Consider the following 22,036-nt stretch of genomic DNA (forward strand, 5'->3'; position numbering starts at 1 on the left):
GGCGCGCGTCCCAGGTCCCTACCAGGTGCCCGTAGACGTCGGCGGGCTGGAGGTAGAAGGTGGAGTTGAGCAGCTCTTCTAGCCGGCGCGGAACGTCGTTCTCCCGGTAGTACTTCATCGCCTTCTGCTTCAGCTTCTGCAGCTCCCTAGGGGTCCCACAGCTGCGCTGACTGCCTTCTTCTCCCATGGTAGGAGATTTAAGGCTACCGCGGGCGTTAGCTAGGGGGGCCCGCGAGCGTCCTCCCCGTCACTAGGCAACGCAACGAGATCCCGACCCCAGATCTCGCGAGCCTTCCGGCCCTGGGTTCCTCGGCGGCGGGCGCAGCGCGGGGCTCCGCGGTGTTCCAGCCTCCCGAGTTCGCGGCCCGGTGTTCGCTTGCGCACCCCCTAGACCGGCGCTCCCCCGCCGTGGTTTGCAGCACTTTCCCCCGCGATTCTCCAGATGGGGAGATCGTTAACGATCTCACGAAGGGCCCTCGGCGCTTACCGGCCTCCGGTGGACTCGGGCTCAGGTGCTGCCCTGGGGTCCCCGTAGCCAGGGCCCAGGCCAGTGGGGTCCCCACCCGCCCCTTGTTCCTGGCCGTCAGCGCGCAGCTCTGGCGGCGGTGGCGGCCGGTGCCGGGCTGCCCACGCTCCTGGGGAGGGGGTCAAGAATTCAGGGTGTCTGTCCGGAATAAGCTGTGGAGTGTGGCCCACGGAGCCAGCGGCTTGCGGGCTGGGAGAGCAAGTCCAGGGGAGAAAGGCCTGTGCGCGCCCCCAGGGACACAAGTGGGCGGAAAGCAGTGGGAGGCAAGAACTGTGGGCCGGAGAAAGTTGGGGGTGCACTTGAGGCTGACGATTAGAGGTGATAACCAGCAGGACTTGGCAGGACTTGAGCGGGCAAGGCAAGCGGTCACGGTTTCGCGGCTGAAAGCTGCAGAAGCCAGCTGTGCGCTGCTCTTAAATCCAAACCGCTGGCGTGGCCGCTGTACCTGCCTTACCCCTGCCCGGTGTCACTTGCAGTTTCGTGAGTGCTGAATGTGGGCTCTGCTCTAGAAGCTTCTGCTGCAGGAACAGACGTGGAAGGGTGTGCTTGTCCTCGTGCCTGCTTGTGTTTCCGACTGAAGCAGGTGATCTAATAGATCAAAAAAGCATCGCACCTCATTCCTCATTCTGCTCTTCTGGAAATCAGTCTTAATCTGCTCGGCTCCGGCTTCACCAGTCATGTAGCATAAAGGGAGAAAGTGCTTTGGAACAAGGTAGTTATTTATAGGTGCCCAAGGATATAAAAGCCGCAATTCTATAAACAGCCTTACATGAACCAGGACAAGCACCTCCTTCTGCACCTCCTCCCTCTGAATCACTTTCTGGGGAATTGTCGGTCATCCAGGACGTGCCTGGTCCTCCCTGCTAGATGGAAATCCCTCCACAGCCGAGTGGAGTCTGAGTCACCTTCACATCCACCGCAGAGCCAGCCCACAGGGACAGAGCATGCGCTCTGCCGAGTAGGTGCTGCGTGAACCTTCCACAAAATAAGCTGGTGCAATCCCTGCTGCAGTTCCCTTCCCGCTCTGTACCTTTGCTCCCAGCCCTGTGGAGGGCACCCCCTTTGCTCCCAAGTCCTTCAGGCTCAGGTCTTCTGAGAAACCATACTCCACAGCTCTCTTTACTCAACCCCCTTCTGAGTGTGTTCCCCACTTGTCTGAGTCACAAGTCTTGACTCACTTGATTTTTTTTTTAATATTTATTTATTTATGTATACAGAACTGGGGAGCAGGCCAGAGGTGCAGGGGCAGTGAGAGGCTTCACCAGAGACAGGGTTGCAGAACAGGCAGATCGACAAGGTACACTGCTGAGGGGAACAGCAGGAGAGACAGGAGAGGTCTGCCATGCCATGTGGATCACCTCTGGGGCGGGGATCAAACTCACTGAAGTGGCTGTGGCTAGCTTGCAGTGCTGCACTTTAACCTATTGTTCCACCAGGGAGGGCCTCATTTGTTGTTTTGTTTTGTTTTTTTAAGATTTATTTATTTGTGCATACAGAATTGGGGTACAGGCCAGAGGTGCAGGTGAGAGGATTCACCAAAGATAGAGTGGGGAGCAGAACAGGCAGATGGTCGAGTACACCGATGAGGGGAGCAGCAGGCGGGTCAGGAGAGGTCTGCCATGCCATGTGGAATCACCTCTAGAGCAGGCAGGGATCAAACTCATGAAGAAGTGGCTTTTGCTTTTTAGTGCTGTACTTTAGCCCGCTGAGCCACCAAGGAGGGCCCTAAACTTGATGTTTTTAATGGAGGAGTGGAAGCATCATGGGCTGGTACTGTCAAGTCCTGTCCTATGTAACCCATTGTCTTCTGTGTTCCATGAGGACAGGGACTTGGTCTGCTTGCTCCCCAGCATCAGTCCTTTACCTGATAGAATGGATTAGCAAACATTTGTTGAGTAAATGAATGGATTTTACACAGAGTAAGTGTTTATAATCAATGCTCTGAGTTGGGTGAATGAGTACCCCGGGATGGCTGGAGTAAAGTATCTGCTTTAAGGAATAATGAAAGATAAGGATGGAAAAATAGTTAAGATGAAATGATGACAGGACTACAATATCATTCTCTAAGAGTGGGAAGCAGCCCAAACTTCCGAGGATAGGTTAGTCAAAATGGAAGAAGCATTTTAGCACATGGCTATGCAGAAAGCAGGAGATCCGGGTGGGAGCAATACAGACGTGAGCACCTTCACGAGCTTGGTGATGGTGGGAAGAGGAGGACGAGAGACCTCACGGAAGGAAGGAGGGAAGTCACTTTGAGTGATTGGATGTGGAGCTGGGGACCTGTGGTGCTCGATGAGAATGACTTGTAGATTTCTGTCACAGCGGACAAAAATGAGCTAAATGACCGAGGCATCTGGTGTTGACAGGACACCATGAATTTAGTGTTAGCCATGCGGAGGCAAGTCCTGGTGTCCCCGAGAAAAGGGACATGGAAGTGAATGTTGAAGAGCCTGGGAGACCTCTGGAGGGAATACGGCAAAAATCTTTTTGAATGAGGACCTCAATATTGGGGGAGGAATCTATTTAGGACATAGGAGAAGGGGGAAGCACTGTCAAAGATACAGAGGGCTGAGGAAAAAGAGAAACTCCAAGTCACAGTGTCTAGGGCAAAGCATTCTGGGAGTGCAGCGTGTGCCTTTGTGTGTGTAGATATGCACACAGTTGAGGCCACAAGGATTCGTCCACATGCTGGTGGTGGTGTTTTTGGGTCCTGGAATCATGGACTTTTCTTCCTGCATAGTGGTAGTTTCTGATTTTCCTGAAAGGAATATATCACCTGTATACCCTTAATGAATGACAGTAAAGATATTTGAGGGAAGGATGTCGTTTCAAATGTTACAGGAGAATGGAAGACAAAACAAAGATTTTAGGAAATCAATAGTTCTCTTAAATCAAAATAAAAACTGTATAAACTAAAGAAAGGCATAAACCCATTATCCCTGCTTCCTTCTGGCTCTGGCTCAATGAGCAGATATTTAATGAATACCTACCATGTTCCAGACACTGTGCTAGGCACTGGGGGGAAGCAATAAGGTAGATAATTTCTTATCCCCGTGGCACTCAAGTTTTAGTGGTGTTCCAGTGACACTTACATCCTAGTAATGCAACACTGAGGACAGTAAACTGAAGTATTAGACTGGAAAATCTTTTGAAAAGTTGTTATCCTAGGGATTTATCAAAAGCCCATTAGTCTCGATAGATTCAGAGTAAATAAAATGGTTATTCCTGCATATTCCAATTTTCTTCTTCTCCAACTAGAAGTACTGGAATTTTAGCTATAAAATACAGTCATGCATATGAATATTTTGTAATACTTAACATATCCCCTGTTTTAGTCCGTTGGTGACTGTTTTTCCAGTTCATCTTGAGACTAGATACCCCAGGGCACTTACAGAGTGAAAGAGCCTAAAAGGGACGGAGTATGCTGGGAATCTGAGTGTATGAGACTGGGGAGCTGAAGCAGGGAGAGGGAAGAAGGGAAGGGAAATGAAGAGGATAGTCAGGTGGTGCAGAAAGTGTCTGGGAAAGCCCCAGGGAGAGGACAGGACTGCACTCTCCTCCTTGAGAAAGAGAAGAGAATAGACATGACAGCCATGACTGTTACCTGCCCGTGGGCACAGTGCCTGCATCCAAAGGGATTTATGGTGGGACAAGGACCTTTTGTATGGGAATTTGAAAACCTAGATGCGAGTCCCATCTGTTCCCAAGATCTTCCAAGACCTCATCAACAAATGTTTATGTTGGACTAGTGCTGCTTAACCTTCTAATATGAAGACGTCTTATTAACAGCAGGAGTAAACCTCCTGATCCCTGCCATGTGATAGCTGCATCTATAGGGCCACTGAATTCAGCTGCATATACATCTAGAGCATTTGTGTTCATGGGATTTATGTACCTAAGACAAAGAATGTATTTATAGCCACGCCATTCATAGGGGTGTGCGTGAGAGACAGTGAGCTCCTTGGAGACCTCAGGTGAGACCAGCGAGTGGGTCTCTCCCTCTCAGCTTTCTTCTCCTTTGTTGCTCTGATTCCAGAGAAAGTATCAAGACATATTGGTTGATTCCTACTTGCCAGTGGAAGACCTTTCAGAGAGGAAATTAACTATTCATCAGTGCGCATTAAAAAAAAAAACAAAACTAAGCTATGTCAGGCATTTCCTAAATGAAGGAAGAAAAAGGAACATGTATTTGTTCACCTTTTCCTTCATCCTGTCTAACACCTTTATATAATTGGAGCTTGTTTGCCTGACATTGGTATTTAGAAATGATTATTTAGTTGCTATTTTTGGGTTATTGTCAAGAGCTTGCTAATTCTTCATCCTGCCCTTGCATCTGTGTTGAATATCATTTTTCATAGGGAATTAATGAACTTGATCGTGGTGCCTTTCGTCAGAGTCTCAACGGGAGGGAAGAGTGCAAGGGACTCTGGTGATGGTGCATGGGTGAGGTGGTGGTGGTGATTTTACATGACTACACCTGAGAGGAGAAAGCAAAATTGTACAAAAATTCAGAATGATATAATATATATATATATATATACAATAATTAAAACAAAACTACCGCTTCTGTTGGTGCAGTGCTTGTATATGCCTCAGGCTTCCTTATACCACCCATTAAATCTGCCCAACCGCAGAAGGTAAGTGAGGGACACAGTCAATAGAGAGAATTTGAACCCAGGCCCCACTGACTGGCAGGCCAAGCATTTCTGCTGTGCTCACAGCTGGTGAGTCTCGGTTCTGCTGTCTCCTGTCAGCTGTTACTGGACTCTCCCCCCCCTCCCCCGCCCGCCCTCCCAAGTGAACTGAGAACTTGGAGAAAGGAATTGGGGTAAATGGTGTTAATCTCTAGATTGTTGATTCTTGGCCTGCACGGCATGTTCTGGTAGATTCTTCTAGAAACAAAGCATCCTTAGCATTTAAGCACCATGAAGAGAGAGGTTATCTGTTTTATTATCTGCTACAGTATTAAAGTACTTGGGGCCCCAGACCTATTAAATGGGAATTTCTGGGGCTGGGCTCCACACAGTACTTTTTAAAATGCCTGATAATAATGCAAACCACTGTTTGAACAGATTTCTCCAGAGGTCATATCAAAAAGAGGATAGCTCAGGCTTTATTTAAGAACAGTTTGATAATGGATGCAAGCAAGAAAGCCTTGACCTGTTGGGTCTTAGAATCAGACAGTATGGGTCCAAGTCCTGGCTCTTCCAAGTCCCAGCTGTGTGACCTTGTACAAGTTACTTACCCTCTCTGGGCCCATTTCCCTATTACTGAATATTTTCAATTTCATGGGATTGTCATGCCAATACATTTAAAAATTTAGGTGAACATCTTCCCACCAAGTCCAGAATATAGTAAGTCAAGTTATTGTTACCAGAAAAATTAAGGCAAAGGAAAGAACATTTTTAGCAATTTTGCAGTGTTTAACTTTTTACAGGAGTTCAGACTGAATTGAGTTAAATGATAAGGGGAAGCCCCTTGGGAAAAAATTAGTGACCTGGAGGTCGTTAAACCTCCTGGTAATGTTCATTTTGAAACCCTTAAACCATATGTGCCTAATTGTAGGGTTGATGTATTACTTCTCTCTTGCAAAGTGGAGAATAGGGAGCACACTTAGAACGTGCAAGCTCGCAGCTGGCATCCTGTCCAAGGCTGTGTTAGATGTCACCTTTAGTCACTTGGTCAAAGGGCTTTGACACAGAGGACCAAAAGATGCTGTTGGAGATGGTACTGCTGGTAAATTAGTTTTCAGCGTCTGGGCAAGTTTCTGTGTGGCTGAATGGGGCTGGAAGAAGGACAGTTACCTAGGGAGTCCAAACAGTACAAGAGGAAAGGAAAACTTCAGGCAAAAGACATTTAAGCAAGCAATTTGGCCCTTTTTTATGCAATTTTTTCACTTTATAGAAGTGGATAAAACTTATGGGCATATTTGTGCCACAGTTGTAGGGCAGGATGAATGCATACTAAGTATGCTATAAAGGCCAGGTTTTCTAATTTACACTTCTTAACATAAAAGTTGCCAAATAAATATAGCAATTGTGTTCATTTTGTGATTAAAGCAAATGTTAGCCTCCACATAGCGGGTAGCAGAGAAGAGAGCAGGAAGAACCCCAGATCAGAGCACAGGTAGACCTATCAAATTATGGCTCAAAATATTTTCTGTTACTGGTGCAAATATTGATTTGACTTGTCTTCTGAGAATTGTGTGCAGGTCTATTTTGCTGTTGCACTTGAATGAGAACCAGTAAGTTGTTTGACTTAATTAAACTTTAACACCTGATTAAAGAGGGCTTTAGCTTCTCTGAAAAGTGCTTAGGGTTAATCTGCATAAGAGGAATTATCTGTTTCTTATTAGCATAATCAAGACACTGCTCTGTCTTCATCTCCATGCTTTCTACAGCCTGATCATGAATCTTATGGTTATGGTAATGTTAAGACTTCAAAAAAATTGGGGGAGAGGGGAGTGTGGGAATTGAAAGAATTCCTATGTCAAAAATTCAGTACTTGTCTCTATATCTGTTGTCTCTATATCTATTGGAAGATTGTTTTGTTGTTCTTGTTTCTTTTTTCCCTTCAATTGCCTTTTACAAATGCTACTCATTTTGACCTGTTTAAGAAGTTAGAGAATTCTAGCTCTTCAATTTTTTTTTTTTAATCTACTTCCAGATGCAGAAATAGCATTCTCGCCTGCTGGTGAGAATTATTTCTTGAGGAGTGGTGACTCCGGAGGAGTAAAATGCTCGGGGGTTTTCCAGCGAACGAGGTTCGTTGAGGCAGATTTCTCAGTGTTGATTTGACATTACTGCATCTCTTTCGTGACAGCCCCACATGAATTATTGTCACTGGAGCCCTGTGTACTTCCAAGGTCCTTAGGTGACACTTTTGAGTGATTCTGTAGTGCCAATCTAATGTACTGGAGCAAATTTCTGTATAAAGCTTTTTAAAAAATACACTGAATAACTGGATTCTCTTTTCTTGAAATAATGCAGTCATTATATTCATGCCTTAGGTGGATAGAGAATAAAAGAAGTAATGATCAGAATCCTTTTCTCAGAAAAATGATTCCCTTCTACTTGGAGAAGAGTATTGAAAGAGAGAATAAAAGGTTAAAACATTCTGAAAGTGGGCATCATTTTAATATGTTACTGGTGAACGGCTTCCATTGGGGCTCTGACCAATAGGAGTATATTTTAAGTGCTACAGGTTGGGGCAAAAAAGGAAGAGGAAAACGCAGGGCTCCCATCACAGGTGTGTCCACCCAGGAGGCGGACCTGATGTGTACCAGGAAAATTTTGTGGGAAGGCACATTCCCTCGCAAAAAAAAATAACAGAGGTGAAAGTGGGGTTTGGAGAAGTATCTGGGTGCCGGTCTCAGCTGCATGCCCTCTGTACACAGAGACAACGGGAGTGACCGAGTGACATATAGGGTCCGCCCCCCCCCGTCACTGTTAGAATGGCAGAGTCCCCCAAGAAGCTGCGCTTGTTCAACAGCTGCAGTTAAGACTTCTGTACAAATTTGAGTTGACTTAGGAATAACCAAGCAATTTAAAATAGCCCTCATCCGCCCTGAGGGTCCATCTTTCTCAAAGCCCAAGACCGCCTGATTGCATGCCAGACTTCTATACTGGGTGCGAATTTGAAAACGGAGACCATGGTGGAGAAACTCACCAGGCAGAGAATTCCACAAAGAAGCAGTGTGCAGTTAACCTTAAATATCTGTGCCTTCTGAAGGATTTTTCTGCCTTGAAAAGAGTTCCTATTTGAGAGAATCAGTGCCAGAAAATGCTTTTTGATGTAAAATTATTCCTTCCCAACCCTTGTGGGTTTGTTTTGTTATTTGAACTTGCGGATCTGACCTGTGTGGTGGTCTGATCCTAAATGTCTTTTCTTTATAGCAGAGCTGACAGGACACACAGGGAAAATAAAGTGCTCGTGCTGATTTGGAGAGTGCAGAATCAGAGGCCTTGTTTTCCAGAATAAGGATTGAAAGACTGTAGAGGAAGCACCAAAGCATCGCTTTTATTTTAAAGCACAATGCTTGAGTAGTGTGTTTACAGACCATTTTATAAGTTTGAGAAGGATTATTTTCCTATACATCATCTTTTATTACTTTATCGAAAGTACAGCCACATTGAGTTCTGAACTATGCCCTTTGCCAGAGCGATAGTATCTATTCATGTAATTAGTAATTTTGCCTGTTTTTTTTATAAATCCACTGTTGGAAAATTAGTTGTCTTTTTTTTGAGATAATTATAAATCTGCGAAAGTGGGAAAAACAAAGTGAAAGACTCAAAATGATAAGACCTCTTAATAGGACTTCGATTTTTTATCTTCAAATGGTACTTGTTACATGAAAATGAAAGGAATCACCCTGTATTTGTGGTTTATTTAACTGAAAATCAGTGCTTTACCTTCCCGTGTGCCTGTCCTCCTGACTCTCTGAGGGCCCATCTTGAACTTCTCATACTCCCTTTCAGCCCTGATGCTGAGAAAAAGAGCCCTGTTCTGCTTGGCTTGAAGCTCAGCCCTAGCTGGTGGGTCAGAACACTCTCTCTTTCTCTCTCTCTCTCTCTCACACACACACACACATGCACACACACATGCACACACACATACCCACACACGCGTGCATACGTGCACACACACACATGCTCGCACGTGCCTTTTCCCGCCGGGGTTCAGGCTGAGCATTCCCGTCAGGACCAACCCACTGGTCACTCTGTGGTAGGCCCACCGTGCCGTCCACAGTGAGCCCCAGGGCTAACCCTCCCGCATCCTGTCTCCCCTACGCTTGACATACCCGTGCTGATGACCGACGGGCATCTATTTCACCGGGTATTTTAAAGGCAGCTGCCACTCTGGAAGGACAGACAGGGTTGCAGTCCTTTGTCACCCTGGGAAAACTATGGGAACGCTTCTTTGGCGACTGAGTGCTTTCCCAGCTTTGGGAGAAGGGGAACCTTGTGGCATGTAATTACAAGAAAAATGTTGTCAGTGAAAAGCAGAAGCCAGCTCTCGTGGGAGAGGGGTGTAAAGCCGGTGCGAGGGAGCTTGTGGAGCCAGATACTTGTCACACTCCCTGCGCTGAAATGCGCCTCAGGAGCAGTCCTGCGCGTGTTGCAGGGGAGAGGACAGCAAACTCCTTCCCTCGTTAGCAGGTCTGTGTTAAGCCAGGAGCTTTCAAAGCAAATTTCAGAGTCACATCATTCTCCAACTGGGAATTAGCACACTTTATATTTGGAACACAAACATTTCAGCAGGTACGGACGCCGTCACCCATCAGCCCGATCACTTTTTGTTTAGCTCTAAAGCACTTGTAAAATACAAAGTAGAAACCACCCAGTGACCATGGGGAGATACATGTGGGTAATAAATGTAAACCGTAAATAAATAAAGCTCTAGGGTCGAAGTGTCTGCAGCTGTCACCCTTCAGAGTAATCACCTATGAGCCAGGGCCTACCTCTTATCACTGTGTCCACTGCATCGGTGAGGTGTGCGTGGATGTAGGAATGTGGCGCCCTTTTAAAAATGCATTCTTTCATCTTTACGGCCCCAGGAGGCATCTTTCTAACTCCCACTTGTCATAAAGGTCAAACAAACATAGCCCAAGGGCAGTCTGTACCTTGTGAAATCAGGTGGTTGGAAAGTGTGTGGAGACCCCCACGGGCAACAAGATGTGGAGCCCGACTTTGTTGTTGCTAAACTTCAGTGCCCGCTGGTGCACGGTGTCCCGATAAGCCACACAAGGTGCAGGGTGAAACCAGTCTGAGGCTGCTGTCAGATCTGACATTTGTCCTACTGAGGATGAGCTGGTTGGGCCTGATTTTCTTCTCTTCAGATGTTCTTTCTCTCCCCCCTCCAGAAATGAGTTGAAATGATGTCAAAACACTGTTCCTTGTACAATTTCCTGCTCAGGGAGTTCAAGCAGAGGACATGGCCAGCCGAACCCCAGCGGCTGGCCAGCCCCAGCCTCGCCCTTCCTGTGAGCATCACCCTCCCTCACAGCCTGCTGCCTTCGGTTATAGCTGTGGACACTCAGGCTCTTCGTGACTCCACGGGTCACTCAACCCATTTTCCTCTGTCTTGACCGCCCATCTCGTAGGCAAAGCTGCTGGAAGTGGTGGTACTTACTGCTCATCTGTGCATTCGCCAGTGTAAGAATGGCTTTAACCGGCAAGGAAATCAGAGGGGCAGGCAGCTTCGGGGTTGTTCAGTTCCACACCCTTATTTTCTAGAACCCCCACCCCCCAAAAACACAAAGACCTCCCCATCTAAGAAAATAGAACAAAACTCCAGTGGCTGGTGAAAGACTCGACTTAATTCTTCATAGCCAGGGAAGTTTCTTTGGCGGGCTTAGTCTTACAGAATTTTTCTTCTCTTCACTCTGTGGGTAGATTAGGGGAAAAAACACATCTTATTAGAGACAGCATACCTTGCTGGGGTATGTGTAATCTCCCTAAGTAAATGTCGTGCACATGCTGGCAATCTAAAAAGATTTGTAAAACTACCAAATCCCTAAGGCCGGGGAGAATAAAGGTACCGCACCTGTTAACCCTTTCGGTGCTTGTACCAGGACCTCGCAGGCAATTTTGAGGTCAAAAGGTCTATGACTTTCTTCAGCTCTATCTTTTCCAATAGCCTTTCTACACAGCCGTCCTCTATACTCTGGTTTGTCAAGCAGATGCTTTGGCCTTTGTTTGTTGCAGTAGAGCAGTAAGCGGTCTCTTGCTCTTACTTCATTATCAATAAGGAAGGATTCTGGCTCAATCCAGCAGAACATGATACACCTGCAGCTTTGTTCCTGAATTAGTCATGGCATACTCTCGCCTAACTAGTGGAGATTCCCTCCAATGAGATGGAAAAAAGTCTCCCCTCTTCTTCCCCCCCCTTTTAGATCCAAACGGAGGCTTTCACCTGTGTGTGTGTGTGTTTATTTTCAGCTGTTTATTTCCACTGGCAGCTTCATGCCCACACTTGCCCCCAGATGAATGACATCCTCGTGTCTGCGTGGTAATGGCTAATAAAGTATTTATGAAACACCTTAAGTGTGAGGTCCCCCTTCTCACAGTGAGTCACTGCTGCCGCCAAGTGACAGGTTGGGGACATCGAGAATCTCAAACAACAAGAGCGTCGATTCCTTCCCCAAACCAAGCCCCCCCCCCCTCCCCTCTGAGACAGAGCTGTCCTGTCCTCTTGTGTGGTAAAGATGAAGAATCTCCCCCAAACCACACTTGCACCCACAGGGGTGCCCCTTCAGAATCCATGAGTCAAGGGTGGTGTGAGTGGTTAAGAGAATGATTTCCTTCCCTGAAGGAATAGATCTAATTTTAGGGTGGAGGGATTTTTGTTGGGTTGGTTCAACTTGGCTTGGCTCTCTACAATCTCTCCCCAAATCATCCCTCTCCTACAGCAGGTGAAATTCTTTGTCTTAGCATCCACTCTTCACACCAACAAACTTGTAATTCTCAGAACCCAGGAGGGCTTGGGGACCAAGGTAAAGCCTGACGTCCAGCAGCCTCATTCTTGAACTGCGCTGAGAGCTTTTCAATTGAGGTGACATTTTCAGCCTAGAAGGTAGTAGTTGTTGGGAAGCAATGTTTTACAGGCAATTGCTTTATATGATCAATGGAGCAATTCCCCTTCCAGAAAGGAACCCAAGCGATCAAGTTAAATCATTAAAGGGAGCAAGGGGGAGCGCAGAAAAGATTCATCTCATTAGCTGGTGCCGGGCTGGAGGCTCTGGGGCGCACAGTGTCACTGGCCCTTTAAGAGGATGGTGCAGCCGCCACCCCCTCCCTGTAGCTGTTGACAGGTCTAAACCTCCCGAGCAGCCCATTGTGGCCACAGTAGGAGGCACCTGCAGAAAATGTGCCAAAACCAGGCAGGGAGCAAGGGCTTTTCAATAAGCCCCGCAGCTGGAGAGGAGAAGCAATACTAAACAACAGGCGGAAGGGCCATGTGACGGGAACAGGGGTCAAAGCCAGACACCTCCTATCGGCTTTCTGAGCTGTGTTCCGTTCAATTTGCTGACATCTTCTAGCTGGCTTTTCTCTATTTGCTTAATATGCTGAGGTATTTAGCTTAAAAGCACTAAATGCACCATCAGGAGGAGCTTTTCTCTCCCTGTCCCATTTACTGTTATTAAAGGCCGTTTTCTAGGATATTCACTCTTTCTGCCCCAAACCAAGATTGCTTTCTTCTGCCTCTTTCTCATGACTTCTCACAGGCATGCATCACATGCCTCCCCCACCCCCACCCCCCCTTTGCACTTGTTCACCTTTAATTCAGAGGCGCGCAGAGCTCTCCAAATCTGGGGTCTGAGCTCCCTGCATCAGCCCATGTCCCGCCACTCTGCCCGGGCCCCTGGCGGCTCAGGGCATTTATTGTGCATCTACTATGTGGGCCACCACTGTTCTCTGGGTTCCGGAAAATCTGGAAGCAGGCATGGATGTGTTTCACTATGCTGCTGTTTAGGAACCAGCGGGGAGCCTGGCACCTAAAGAGTCCAGGGGTTTAGGGACTGGCGAGGCACCTGCACTCTTCCTGGGGTGCTTACAGCCCTTTGGGAAGGAGTAGGAGCGAGGTAGGGGTCAGGGGATCGGGCTGTGCTGGCGGAGCCTGGCTTGTCCAGCGAGCCTTGGGAAGCCAGAGGACAGGTTCAGAGTTTAATCTCTGGAAGGAAAGTGGTGGCCAAGAAGCTGGCGCAAGGCTGTCTGGCAGCGTCACGTTTTCCCCACGCGCTCCGGCTTCGTGATGCGGCCATCTTTCTGTCTGTCACTCAAAGTAGTAAGGCGTTATCTCTGTCTTCCAGATGAAAACACTGAGACTCAGGGCTAAGCATCCCGCCCAAGGCCACACATCCAGTAGGTGGTAAGTGCAAAGGCTGCCAGACCAGGCCCCTGTGCCGCCCCTGGGCCGCGGCCTGGCCGCCCCCGGCCCGCTGCGCGTCAGCCGTCCAGCAGCACCAGCGTCGAGCGCAACGTGGGCACAGGCGGACAGCATGACCTTTTCACAGTGAAACTCTTTCCTCCCCTCCCACAGATGGAGAGTGTTGGTGTGTACGGATTCTGTGGGTGCACAGCCAAGAGCAAAATGAAGTGTGACTCAAGGTGGGAAATAGCCGCTACAGGTAGGAAATGGGCACTTTGCGTAAGTATCACACCTGCGCCTGCAGCAGTCACCTGTAGACTGGGTCCTCAAGGGAGAGGCTCGGGGCACATAGACTTTGGCTCATGGAGGAGGTTTGCCCACCTGCACAGAGCCCCTGCTTGTTGACGGTGCCCGGTGCCCGGTGCTAAGAGGCGGGAGAGCTCCAGGGCACATCGCTGACTGCGGCTCCTGGTCTCCCCTCGCGGATGGGGCGCTTTCCGCAAAACCCTCCACCAGCAAAAAAGATTAAGACTCGCTCTGGGTGCCGAGGATGCTTGACGGCCCTTAGCGGTGACGTCGTTCACATCGGTATGTTAGATACGTCGCTCTCACACGGAGCCGATTTCGTGCAGTCTAGACATCACTTTCGTCCCCACTGCAAAACCAAAGACATAGTGACCTCTCTCTGGCCGTGGTGTTCGCTCTATTGTGGGGGCCTGGGAGGGGACCTGCCGTGTCGTCGGGCGTGGCCCAGGTGCAGAGGTACCAGTGGGTCAAGAAAGGAGATCCTTGCCCCCCCACCCACGCGGAGAGCAGGCACCTTCACGCTCACAGACGGCTGGAGGGGCGGGACCTGCATGGCTGCAGCCTGCCCAGCCTGGGCGGAGGCGCCTGTTCGGCCTCTGCGAGGCGGAAGCCACATCCCCACTGCCCTGAGCGCCTTTATGCTTTCACGGGCTTCTCCTCCCAGAGGAGGACGGGCCTCCTCTCCCTTCATCCGCAGCCTGGGGAAAACAAGCGCACTATTCATGTAAAAAGAGAAAGAGTGAGGGGTGGGGGGAGATGCCACCGACAAACTCCATTGAAAGCCACTGGCTGTTCATTTACATTCACACTTTTTAAAAATGTTAACTAATGATGTTAAATGGTTTGCCAAAGGTCCTGGCAGGTCAGTTGTAGAAGTGTCATTTCTGCCTAATTAGGGCTCTTGTGGCTGCCTGGGGCCTCCCAGTGCAACTGGTGACAAGCCGAGAGCTGACAGCTTCAATTGGCTCCGATGGGAAGGGTGGGCCGGTCATGTTTTCCAACTCAGCCAGGTGTTGGCTGAATGGGGGAGGGGCCGAGTGGAATCCCAGCGCCTCCATGATCCTTTTTCTTCCATGGCCCCTTCACAAGGCCTTCCCCTTGGCTTGGCTTGTCTTGTGTCAAGGTCAAGAATGGGCTTTGCTAAATCAGCAATTTGGGTTATCTCTGGGAGGTCATTAGCAATCCCTGGCCCAGACACTTCAAGTGGTCTCAACCTCCAGATGCTAGATTTCCCCCCCCCCACCCTCACCCCCCACACACTAAAAATCAGAGAGTAGGAAAAAGAAAAGGAAAGTTTTAGGTGAAAGAACAATAGTAGAAAGAAAACAAAGACCACAAAACCAAGCCCAAAGCCCAGAAAAACCCTGCAGGGCATTGGAGCCCGAAGCTTCTGAAAACATTTGTAATAATAAACGTCAAGCATCCCAATCAGTGCTTAAAATACTTGAAAGAGAAAAGAATGAAAGGAAATCCTGTGGTGGTTAGTCAGATGCAGAGGACCTGTCCCTAGTAGATGCTCAGTAAACAGTTCATTGTTTGGCCTTTGCAGAGGAAAAAGTGTGTGGAAAACCAGAGTGATGGAGAGAAGCTGTTATTATTGTCCATGCTGCGGGGGTCCCTTGAGTGTCTCAGTTAACCACAAAATGCCTGAGAAGTTGGGAGTGTCCGCTGATGGCTCACCACGTGCTTATTTGGCTTTGTCTTTTCCCCCATTTTACACGCCCCCCCCCCACCTTCCCTTCACCCTTCCTCCCTCCCCGCCACTGATGCCCAGCAGACCCAGGCTGTGATGACCACATCATCAAGAGGCAGCCCAGGGCAGTGACGGCACCTGCCACGCTGGCCTGGCGGACCCTGACGCGTGTCTGAAGTGACTCACCCCTCTGGCACACACACAGACACCGCCATATGTTGGCCTGCCGGGTGCAGTAGTAGGATGGGGAAGGTGGGGGGTCAGCATCCCTGCCTTGCGCCTCACCACTGTCATAAAGGAAAGAAGAGAACTGGGGTGGGGGGAGCCATCTTTGTCTCATGAAAATCTAACACCAGACCCTAAGCCGGCAGATCCAGAAAGAGGGGGAACTGGCATGCTGGGTGTGGGGGACTTGGAGGTTTAACTCCCTTTGCTCATCCAGGACCCCTCCTCCTGCCTGTTGCCTGTGCTCTAAGATGGCAGAGTGGGGCCTGGGGCGAGCGAAGTTGGCTGTTCCGGCTGTTGACTTCACGCAGGCTCGGAGGTAGGGGAGTGTCTAGGCCGGAGCTGGCCCAGCCCATCTTTGAACAGAGAATAAGCTGACGGACCTGGGGCTTGTCTGCATCTGTCCTCTCCAGCCACCTGCTTTGTCACTAAAGCCCCTTGAACTTTACTTTGCAGTTCGGGCCTGTCCGGCCCCACCCCTTTCAAACCACCGCCCTGTTCTTGCTCCTCTGTCAGTGACCTCTGCCGACTCGACAGCCTTCCCCCCCCACCCCACCCCCAGCTCTCCTGTCTTGGCTGTGCCTCCCACATCCACCCCCCACCACCACCTCCAGGTCCCCTCTGACCACAGCACACACATTGCACGTGCACGCTTTGTGAGCGAACGTTTACTCTGCACTTAAGAATGCTGAGAAGTGGTGACTTAAGTCTCCCCTTGTGCTCGGAAAGATGAGTATTTAAGATGAGTCTGGTCAAAGGGGGGACCCTTTCGCAGCAGCAACACCAGCAGTGGGGGGGGGGGAGCCACATAGCTACTAAAACAAACAGCTGGAAGACTTGTGACGAGAGGAGAGAACTTGAGAGCCGGTCTCACTTCTCCAAGGGTGTCCGTGGTCACTGCTGATCACTGGGTGACCCGGGGGCGGTGGAGTCATATTCGGCGGGGTAGTACTCAAGCTTTCTGAAAGCACATCAGATTTGCTCTTATCTTGTTTAAGGCTTTTTGGTGGCTCTTTGAGATTTGTCTCTGGCTCCTCTTGGACCTTGAATCCTAAACCTGGTTGCCCCATCTGCTGGCCCTTCCTGGAACGTGCCAGGATGTTCTGTGCCACAGGGCCTTTGCACAAGCTCATTTGGATCCTTGGAATTCCTTTTCTCCTTGCTGCTCTTACCAACGCCTACTCCTTGTACCACCTCTCCCAGCTGTGTCCCCTGCTACCCCCACCTCTCTCTTTTACAAACCTCACACTCATCTCATTGAGAGTAATGACAGTAATAATAAAAGCCCCCTTTTATGGGTATGTCTTGTGTGCCAGCTGCTTGCACCTGTGCTTAAAACATGCAGTCCTCCCCACACTGCCAGGAAGCTGCTGTGGGGCACATATTTTGCCGACGGGATCCACAGGGCCCTGAGCCTCAACGTGTGGCAGCTCACGCAGCTTGGAGGGGGTGGAGCTGAGTCTGGGTCCCGCCTGCAGACCTGAGCCTTTGTCTTAACCGCCTGGTCTGGACCACCAGTCCATGCTGCCCTCTGTTGTCAGTGACCAGGAGGTGGAGAGATACGGTACCCGCCCCTGTCTGCATGGCAAGATCCTGACTTGATGAGACACATGTAATTCTGTGTACCAGTGCCTGGGGCAGGCCTGGCATGTGGCAGAGACTCCAAATGTTGGTTGAACTTAATACAGTGGAACGGAATGGAACTGGACTGCCTAGCGGGGTGTGTATGTGTGCACATGGACATATCATTTTCTCTCTACCACTCTCTCTCTACTTGCATTTAAGTATACATAGCACATGCTTATTTTATGCACAGCAACATCCACATGTGGGCATACAGCATAAGCATACATGTGTAGGCACACACGTGATCACATGTGTTTGTGTGGGCACATAGACACAAGGTAGCCTGCACACATGCATATGTAAAGAGAGGCCGCGAGGCAGGCGAGTCCGGGGTGCGGGCCCTACAGTCTCTGGTATTGGAGGACGAGGCTGTGTCCTGCGTTCATCACCTTCCTGTAGCCTGGACGAGCGCGTGTTCCTGCTGTAGACGCTCCTAAAGCCAGACCTCTGAGCAGCCCCGGTGACCTCTCACGTCTCAGTCAGAGAAGTCTTGGGAGGAGGAGGTGCCCCAAAGCACTCAGAGGTCTGCCCTGGTGGTGTCCCCCCGTGCGCAAACCTTTTCCCTCATCACTCTGCCTCCGTGAGCCAGAGCTGGTTACTAGAGGCAAGCGTGGGTTTCATTGCTGTACTGCTGTGTGTGACATAAAGGGCACAAAGACCCCAAGCTTTGCCAGTGCTCAGAGGTGCCACAAAGTTGGCGGAGGCTCAGTGTTGCCAGCTGCATGGCCGAAAGCTCTCGTCTGCCCTGTGGATGCCCGGTGCACACTCTTGTACATTGCAGGGAAGAGATCTTGAGTCATTTATATGCATTAATAGACGGTGTCATCTGACATCGAGTGGGTCCCCTTTTTTCGCCTGATAAGATCATGAACCCTGTCAAAAAATCAGATGCCAAAGCATGAAATGCCATCTGTTTTTTTTTTTTTTCAGATTTATTTATCTGTGTATACAGAACTGGGTACAGGCCAGAGGTATGGAGATTGAGGGAATTCACCAGAGACAGAGTGGGGATCAGAACAGGCAGACTGACTGAAGTCCACTGCCAAGGGGAGCGGTTGTGGGGGGGGACAGGAGAGGTCTGCTGTGCCCTGTGGGTCAGCGCCCTGGCCGGGGATTGAACTCAGACCTCAGCAGTGAGAGTGCCGAGACTTAACCCCCAGGCCATCAGGGAGGCCCTGGACATTCCTTTTTGAAATATGTGTATTGAGGTTCTTATCCCAGCCCTTTGTCTTATTTCCTTTCACGTTTCCAACCTGCCTTGCTCCAAAAGGGACTTCCGGACATGCGTGCAATTAGTAAGAACGATGCATCTGGGCTACAGAGCTGAAAGGAAAAGTAGGGCAACATCCAGGATAACATCGGTCACAAAAGTAAGCCACCTCTAAGCCTCCTGGTGGCAGAGAAGAGACTTGGGGTCAAGGCCAGGTGCTCTGAAACCCCTGGGTCTGAGCTATCTCAGGAATGCATGGAGCTGTCCAGAAATCTGTTTGCGGAGACTGAGCCCACTCCTGGGAAATCCCGGGACGTTTCATCTGGAGGTGAGGGAGGTCCTGAATACATCACGGTCACTCGTCTGCCCCTGCTCTGCCCGCAGGTGGCCTGGGCTTGAGCAAGCATGACCAGAGTACCCCCAAAGCCACCTCCTTACCCACCCACCCCCAGCTCTGGCTCGGCAGGGCGGTGATCCCGGCCACGCAGCGGCGGCAGCAGAGGTGGTGAGCCCAGTGCTGGCAGTGGGGGTGGCACTCGCTTGATGGCAGTGGCACCAGCACTCGCGGTGGCACCGGCACCAGCACCAGCACCTGTATCTGCGGGAGGTGGCACCTTCGAAGTGGACACAGCAGCTTCGCAGCAGCTGCAGGGGGTGGTCGGCTTCAGCAGGGGAGGCCCGTGGCTGGAAGGGACCCAGAGCAGGTCTGGTCTGCTGCGGGCTGGCTCTGGGGTGGCAGGAACCTGGTTCATCCCAGGAGGTTTGAATCCCTTCCCCTTGGGGAGGTGCTCTTCTGTAGGGGACCCAGACGTGACTCCATGAGCTGCTGAAGAGATGCCATTTAACCTAAGGGTAGAGTGAGCCATGACGAGATGAGACTCATGATTTAGAGTGCTTGTGAGATCAAACCAGCCGGCCAGCTGAGAGAAGGTCAGTTTTTCCTTGAGTGGGCAGCTGAACTCGCATTCATTCATTCAGTCAACAAACATCTAGGGAACCTTAGCTGGAGTCACCTCACTAGGACCTCGGCCCTCCGTGCCATGTGGCTCTCTGATCTTGAGGTTATGTGATTCCTCTAAACCCAGCTCCCCAGCTGTAAGTGAACCACGAGTGATGTTAAGTGTCACTGTATCCAGCTCTTGGGGTTTAGGAGCATCCGAGTCTCGTGAAGTGTTTCCCACGATACCGACACAATTAAACGTCCAGTAAATGGGAGCTCTGATGAAGGGGTACAGAGATGTGCAGAGACTCACCTGTGTCTGGCCAGTGTCCCCAAGGATGTGCCGGTGGCTCCTGCCACATTAGTGCAGAGATCGTGGGTGCTTGGGTTTACTTTGCTCTCTCCCAGAGTGCGTGACCAAGTACATGAAATATTCATGAGGTTTTAAAGCAGAAGAGACAGCAGTCCCTTCTGGCCATCTCTCTGGCGCCTTTATCGGCTCAGTGACACCTCGGTCCCCCGTGTGCTAGAGCAGCTTGTGCAGGGCGGGGCAGGAGCGTGGAGGAGCTGAGTGTGTCTGCTGGCAGCTCTGCCCCCTGGCGAGGTCTTCCGTAGCCCCTCTGCTTGTCGGGACTGCCGCTGCTTCTGTTCCTCTGTATTCATTCGGCAAACACTTCCTAAGCACCTGCATGCCCGGGACTGTGGTGAGTGATGAGGGGTCCCTTCGTGGAGCTTGGAACGGGGTTCCCAAGTAGGGGCACTTTGAGAGGCATGGGGTACATAGCAAAGGGGAGGGGAGCTGGCCGGGGGACACCCCTGGGGGGTGACAGCTAAGCTGACCCATGAAGCAGGAAATATTGGGGGTGAGGAGTCCGGAGGGAGGAGCGGGGTCTCTGGGCCATCTGCCAACCCTTCCATCTTGAAGTTGCCTTCTTCCCCAGAGTCCTTCAGTTTTGCTCCTAGTCACGCTGGCTTTTCTTGCTAAGATGTGATTTTACAATTTTGTGTCATCCTGAGAGCAGACTAGTCACACACACACACACACACACACACACACACACACACATTTTTTGCTTTACAACGATATGGATTCCAGACTCACCAACCATAGCTCTCTTGTTAGACTGTACGACAGCACCGTAGAGCTAGGCAGTCGCCCCCACAGTCCGACTTAGAACATTCTCGCCATGAGGATAATCCCATGCCCACCAGCCGCGCCTTCCCAGGCCCCCCACCCTCAGCCTCGGGATTCCACGGGTTCCCCATCTCTCTAGGTCTGCCTGTTTGGGACATGTCCTGCCGTGGAGTCACACAGGTGTGGCTTCTCTCTCGGCACAGAGCCTTCGAGGTTTGTGCACATTGAGCTGGAAGCAAGACTGTGGTTCTCATTGCTGAATAATACTCCATCTTGTTTGTCCCTTAGATAACAGCCACTTGAGTTGTTTCCACACTCCCGCTTATGCATAATGTTGACGGAGGATTCCTGTAAATGGTTTTGTGTGGCTGTTTTCGTTTCTCTCGAGGCGCTCCCTAGGAGAGGAGTGACTGTGTCCTACCATATGCTGTGTTTTACCCTTTAAGGAGCTGCCAGAGTGATACCCAGAGGAGTGCTGTGGATATGGGGAGTGGGGGGGAGCAGCCCCTCCATCAGAATTTGTTGAGAGGGAACAAAACTCTGCTTTTCTGCATTTTGCTAATTAGATCATACTTGCCTAATTCTAATGCAGTCACTTCAATACAGCCTATTAAAAACACCCATGAAGGGCCTCCCTGGTGGTCTGGGGTGAAAGTCAGCGCTATGAAGCTGTCACCAGCTCCTGCATCATGAGTTCGATCCCTGGCCAGGGAGCTGACCCACATGGCACAGCAGACCTCTCCTGTCCTGCCCACTGCTCCCCTCAGCAGTGTATCTCAGTAGATCCACCTGTTCTGCTCCCCACTCTGTCTTTAGTGAATCTGCTCACCCCCACTCCATACCTCTGGCCTACACCCCAGTTTTTATATACATAATAAAATAAATCTTAAAAAATATTTAAATACCTATCAAAAACGAGTTCTCCCTGAGCATGTATGACCACGTGTGGCCCTCGCGGAGCCCGTTTCAGCACACCTGTGTGGTTGATCAAGCTGCTCGGTCATCCTCGCTCATCCCAGGTAAAGAGCTGAGGGAATCAATTCTGCCCTGTGTGTTGGGGTACACACGGTGGGTGGATCCGGGAAATCTAAGAAGTGGATGAGGGGCCTGGGGGCTCTCCAGGGGACTCAGGCAGTAAGGGGCAGTAAGGATGGAAAATGGAGGGGGGGGGAAGTGCAGGTGAGTGGGGGGAGGGGCACCGTCCACCCCTTGTACCCACTATTTTCCTTTATTATTAATCTCATCCAGGCAGATGCTGCTGTTCACACTCAGAACAGTCACGGTTTATGGGCCTAGGGCCACGCCCCCCCCATGTTTATCATCTTTGACAGCTGCTTCTCCCCCCTCCCCCCGCCCAGGACATCAGGGGACCGGCAGGGCCACTCACTGTGGAGCGGGCAACGTGTGGAGAAGCCTCTGCGCCTTCTTCCCGACACCACTGCAGTTACGAGGCGCTGAGCAGGGCCAACCTCACCCGGCCGCCGAGGGCGCGGGACAGCGGGCTC

The 22,036-nt window shown here is 50.3% G+C and overlaps 2 protein-coding genes across 5 annotated transcripts in view; one reads left to right on the forward strand and one right to left on the reverse strand.

The window, feature by feature from the left end:
* ENO4 (enolase family member 4) overlaps positions 1–187 on the reverse strand; it is a 25,363-nt gene extending 25,176 nt beyond the window's left edge. Inside the window, 1 exon segment of the mRNA XM_012723522.1 lies at positions 23–187. Within this exon segment, the coding sequence (XP_012578976.1) occupies positions 23–187 (165 nt within the window).
* Positions 43–22,036, forward strand: part of HSPA12A (heat shock 70kDa protein 12A) — a 122,153-nt gene continuing 100,159 nt past the window's right edge. Inside the window, exons 1-3 of one of the 4 annotated variants that reach the window (XM_012723511.1) lie at positions 121–188; positions 13,338–13,396; positions 13,568–13,655. In XM_012723511.1, the coding sequence (XP_012578965.1) occupies positions 13,568–13,655 (88 nt within the window). In that variant the 5' untranslated portion in view covers positions 121–188; positions 13,338–13,396. The other 3 variants (XM_012723512.1, XM_012723510.1, XM_012723513.1) reach the window with 3 other exon arrangements.

This window comes from Condylura cristata, unplaced genomic scaffold, assembly GCF_000260355.1.
Source record: "Condylura cristata isolate star-nosed mole 26May11 unplaced genomic scaffold, ConCri1.0 scaffold00011, whole genome shotgun sequence".
NCBI lineage: Eukaryota > Metazoa > Chordata > Mammalia > Eulipotyphla > Talpidae > Condylura > Condylura cristata.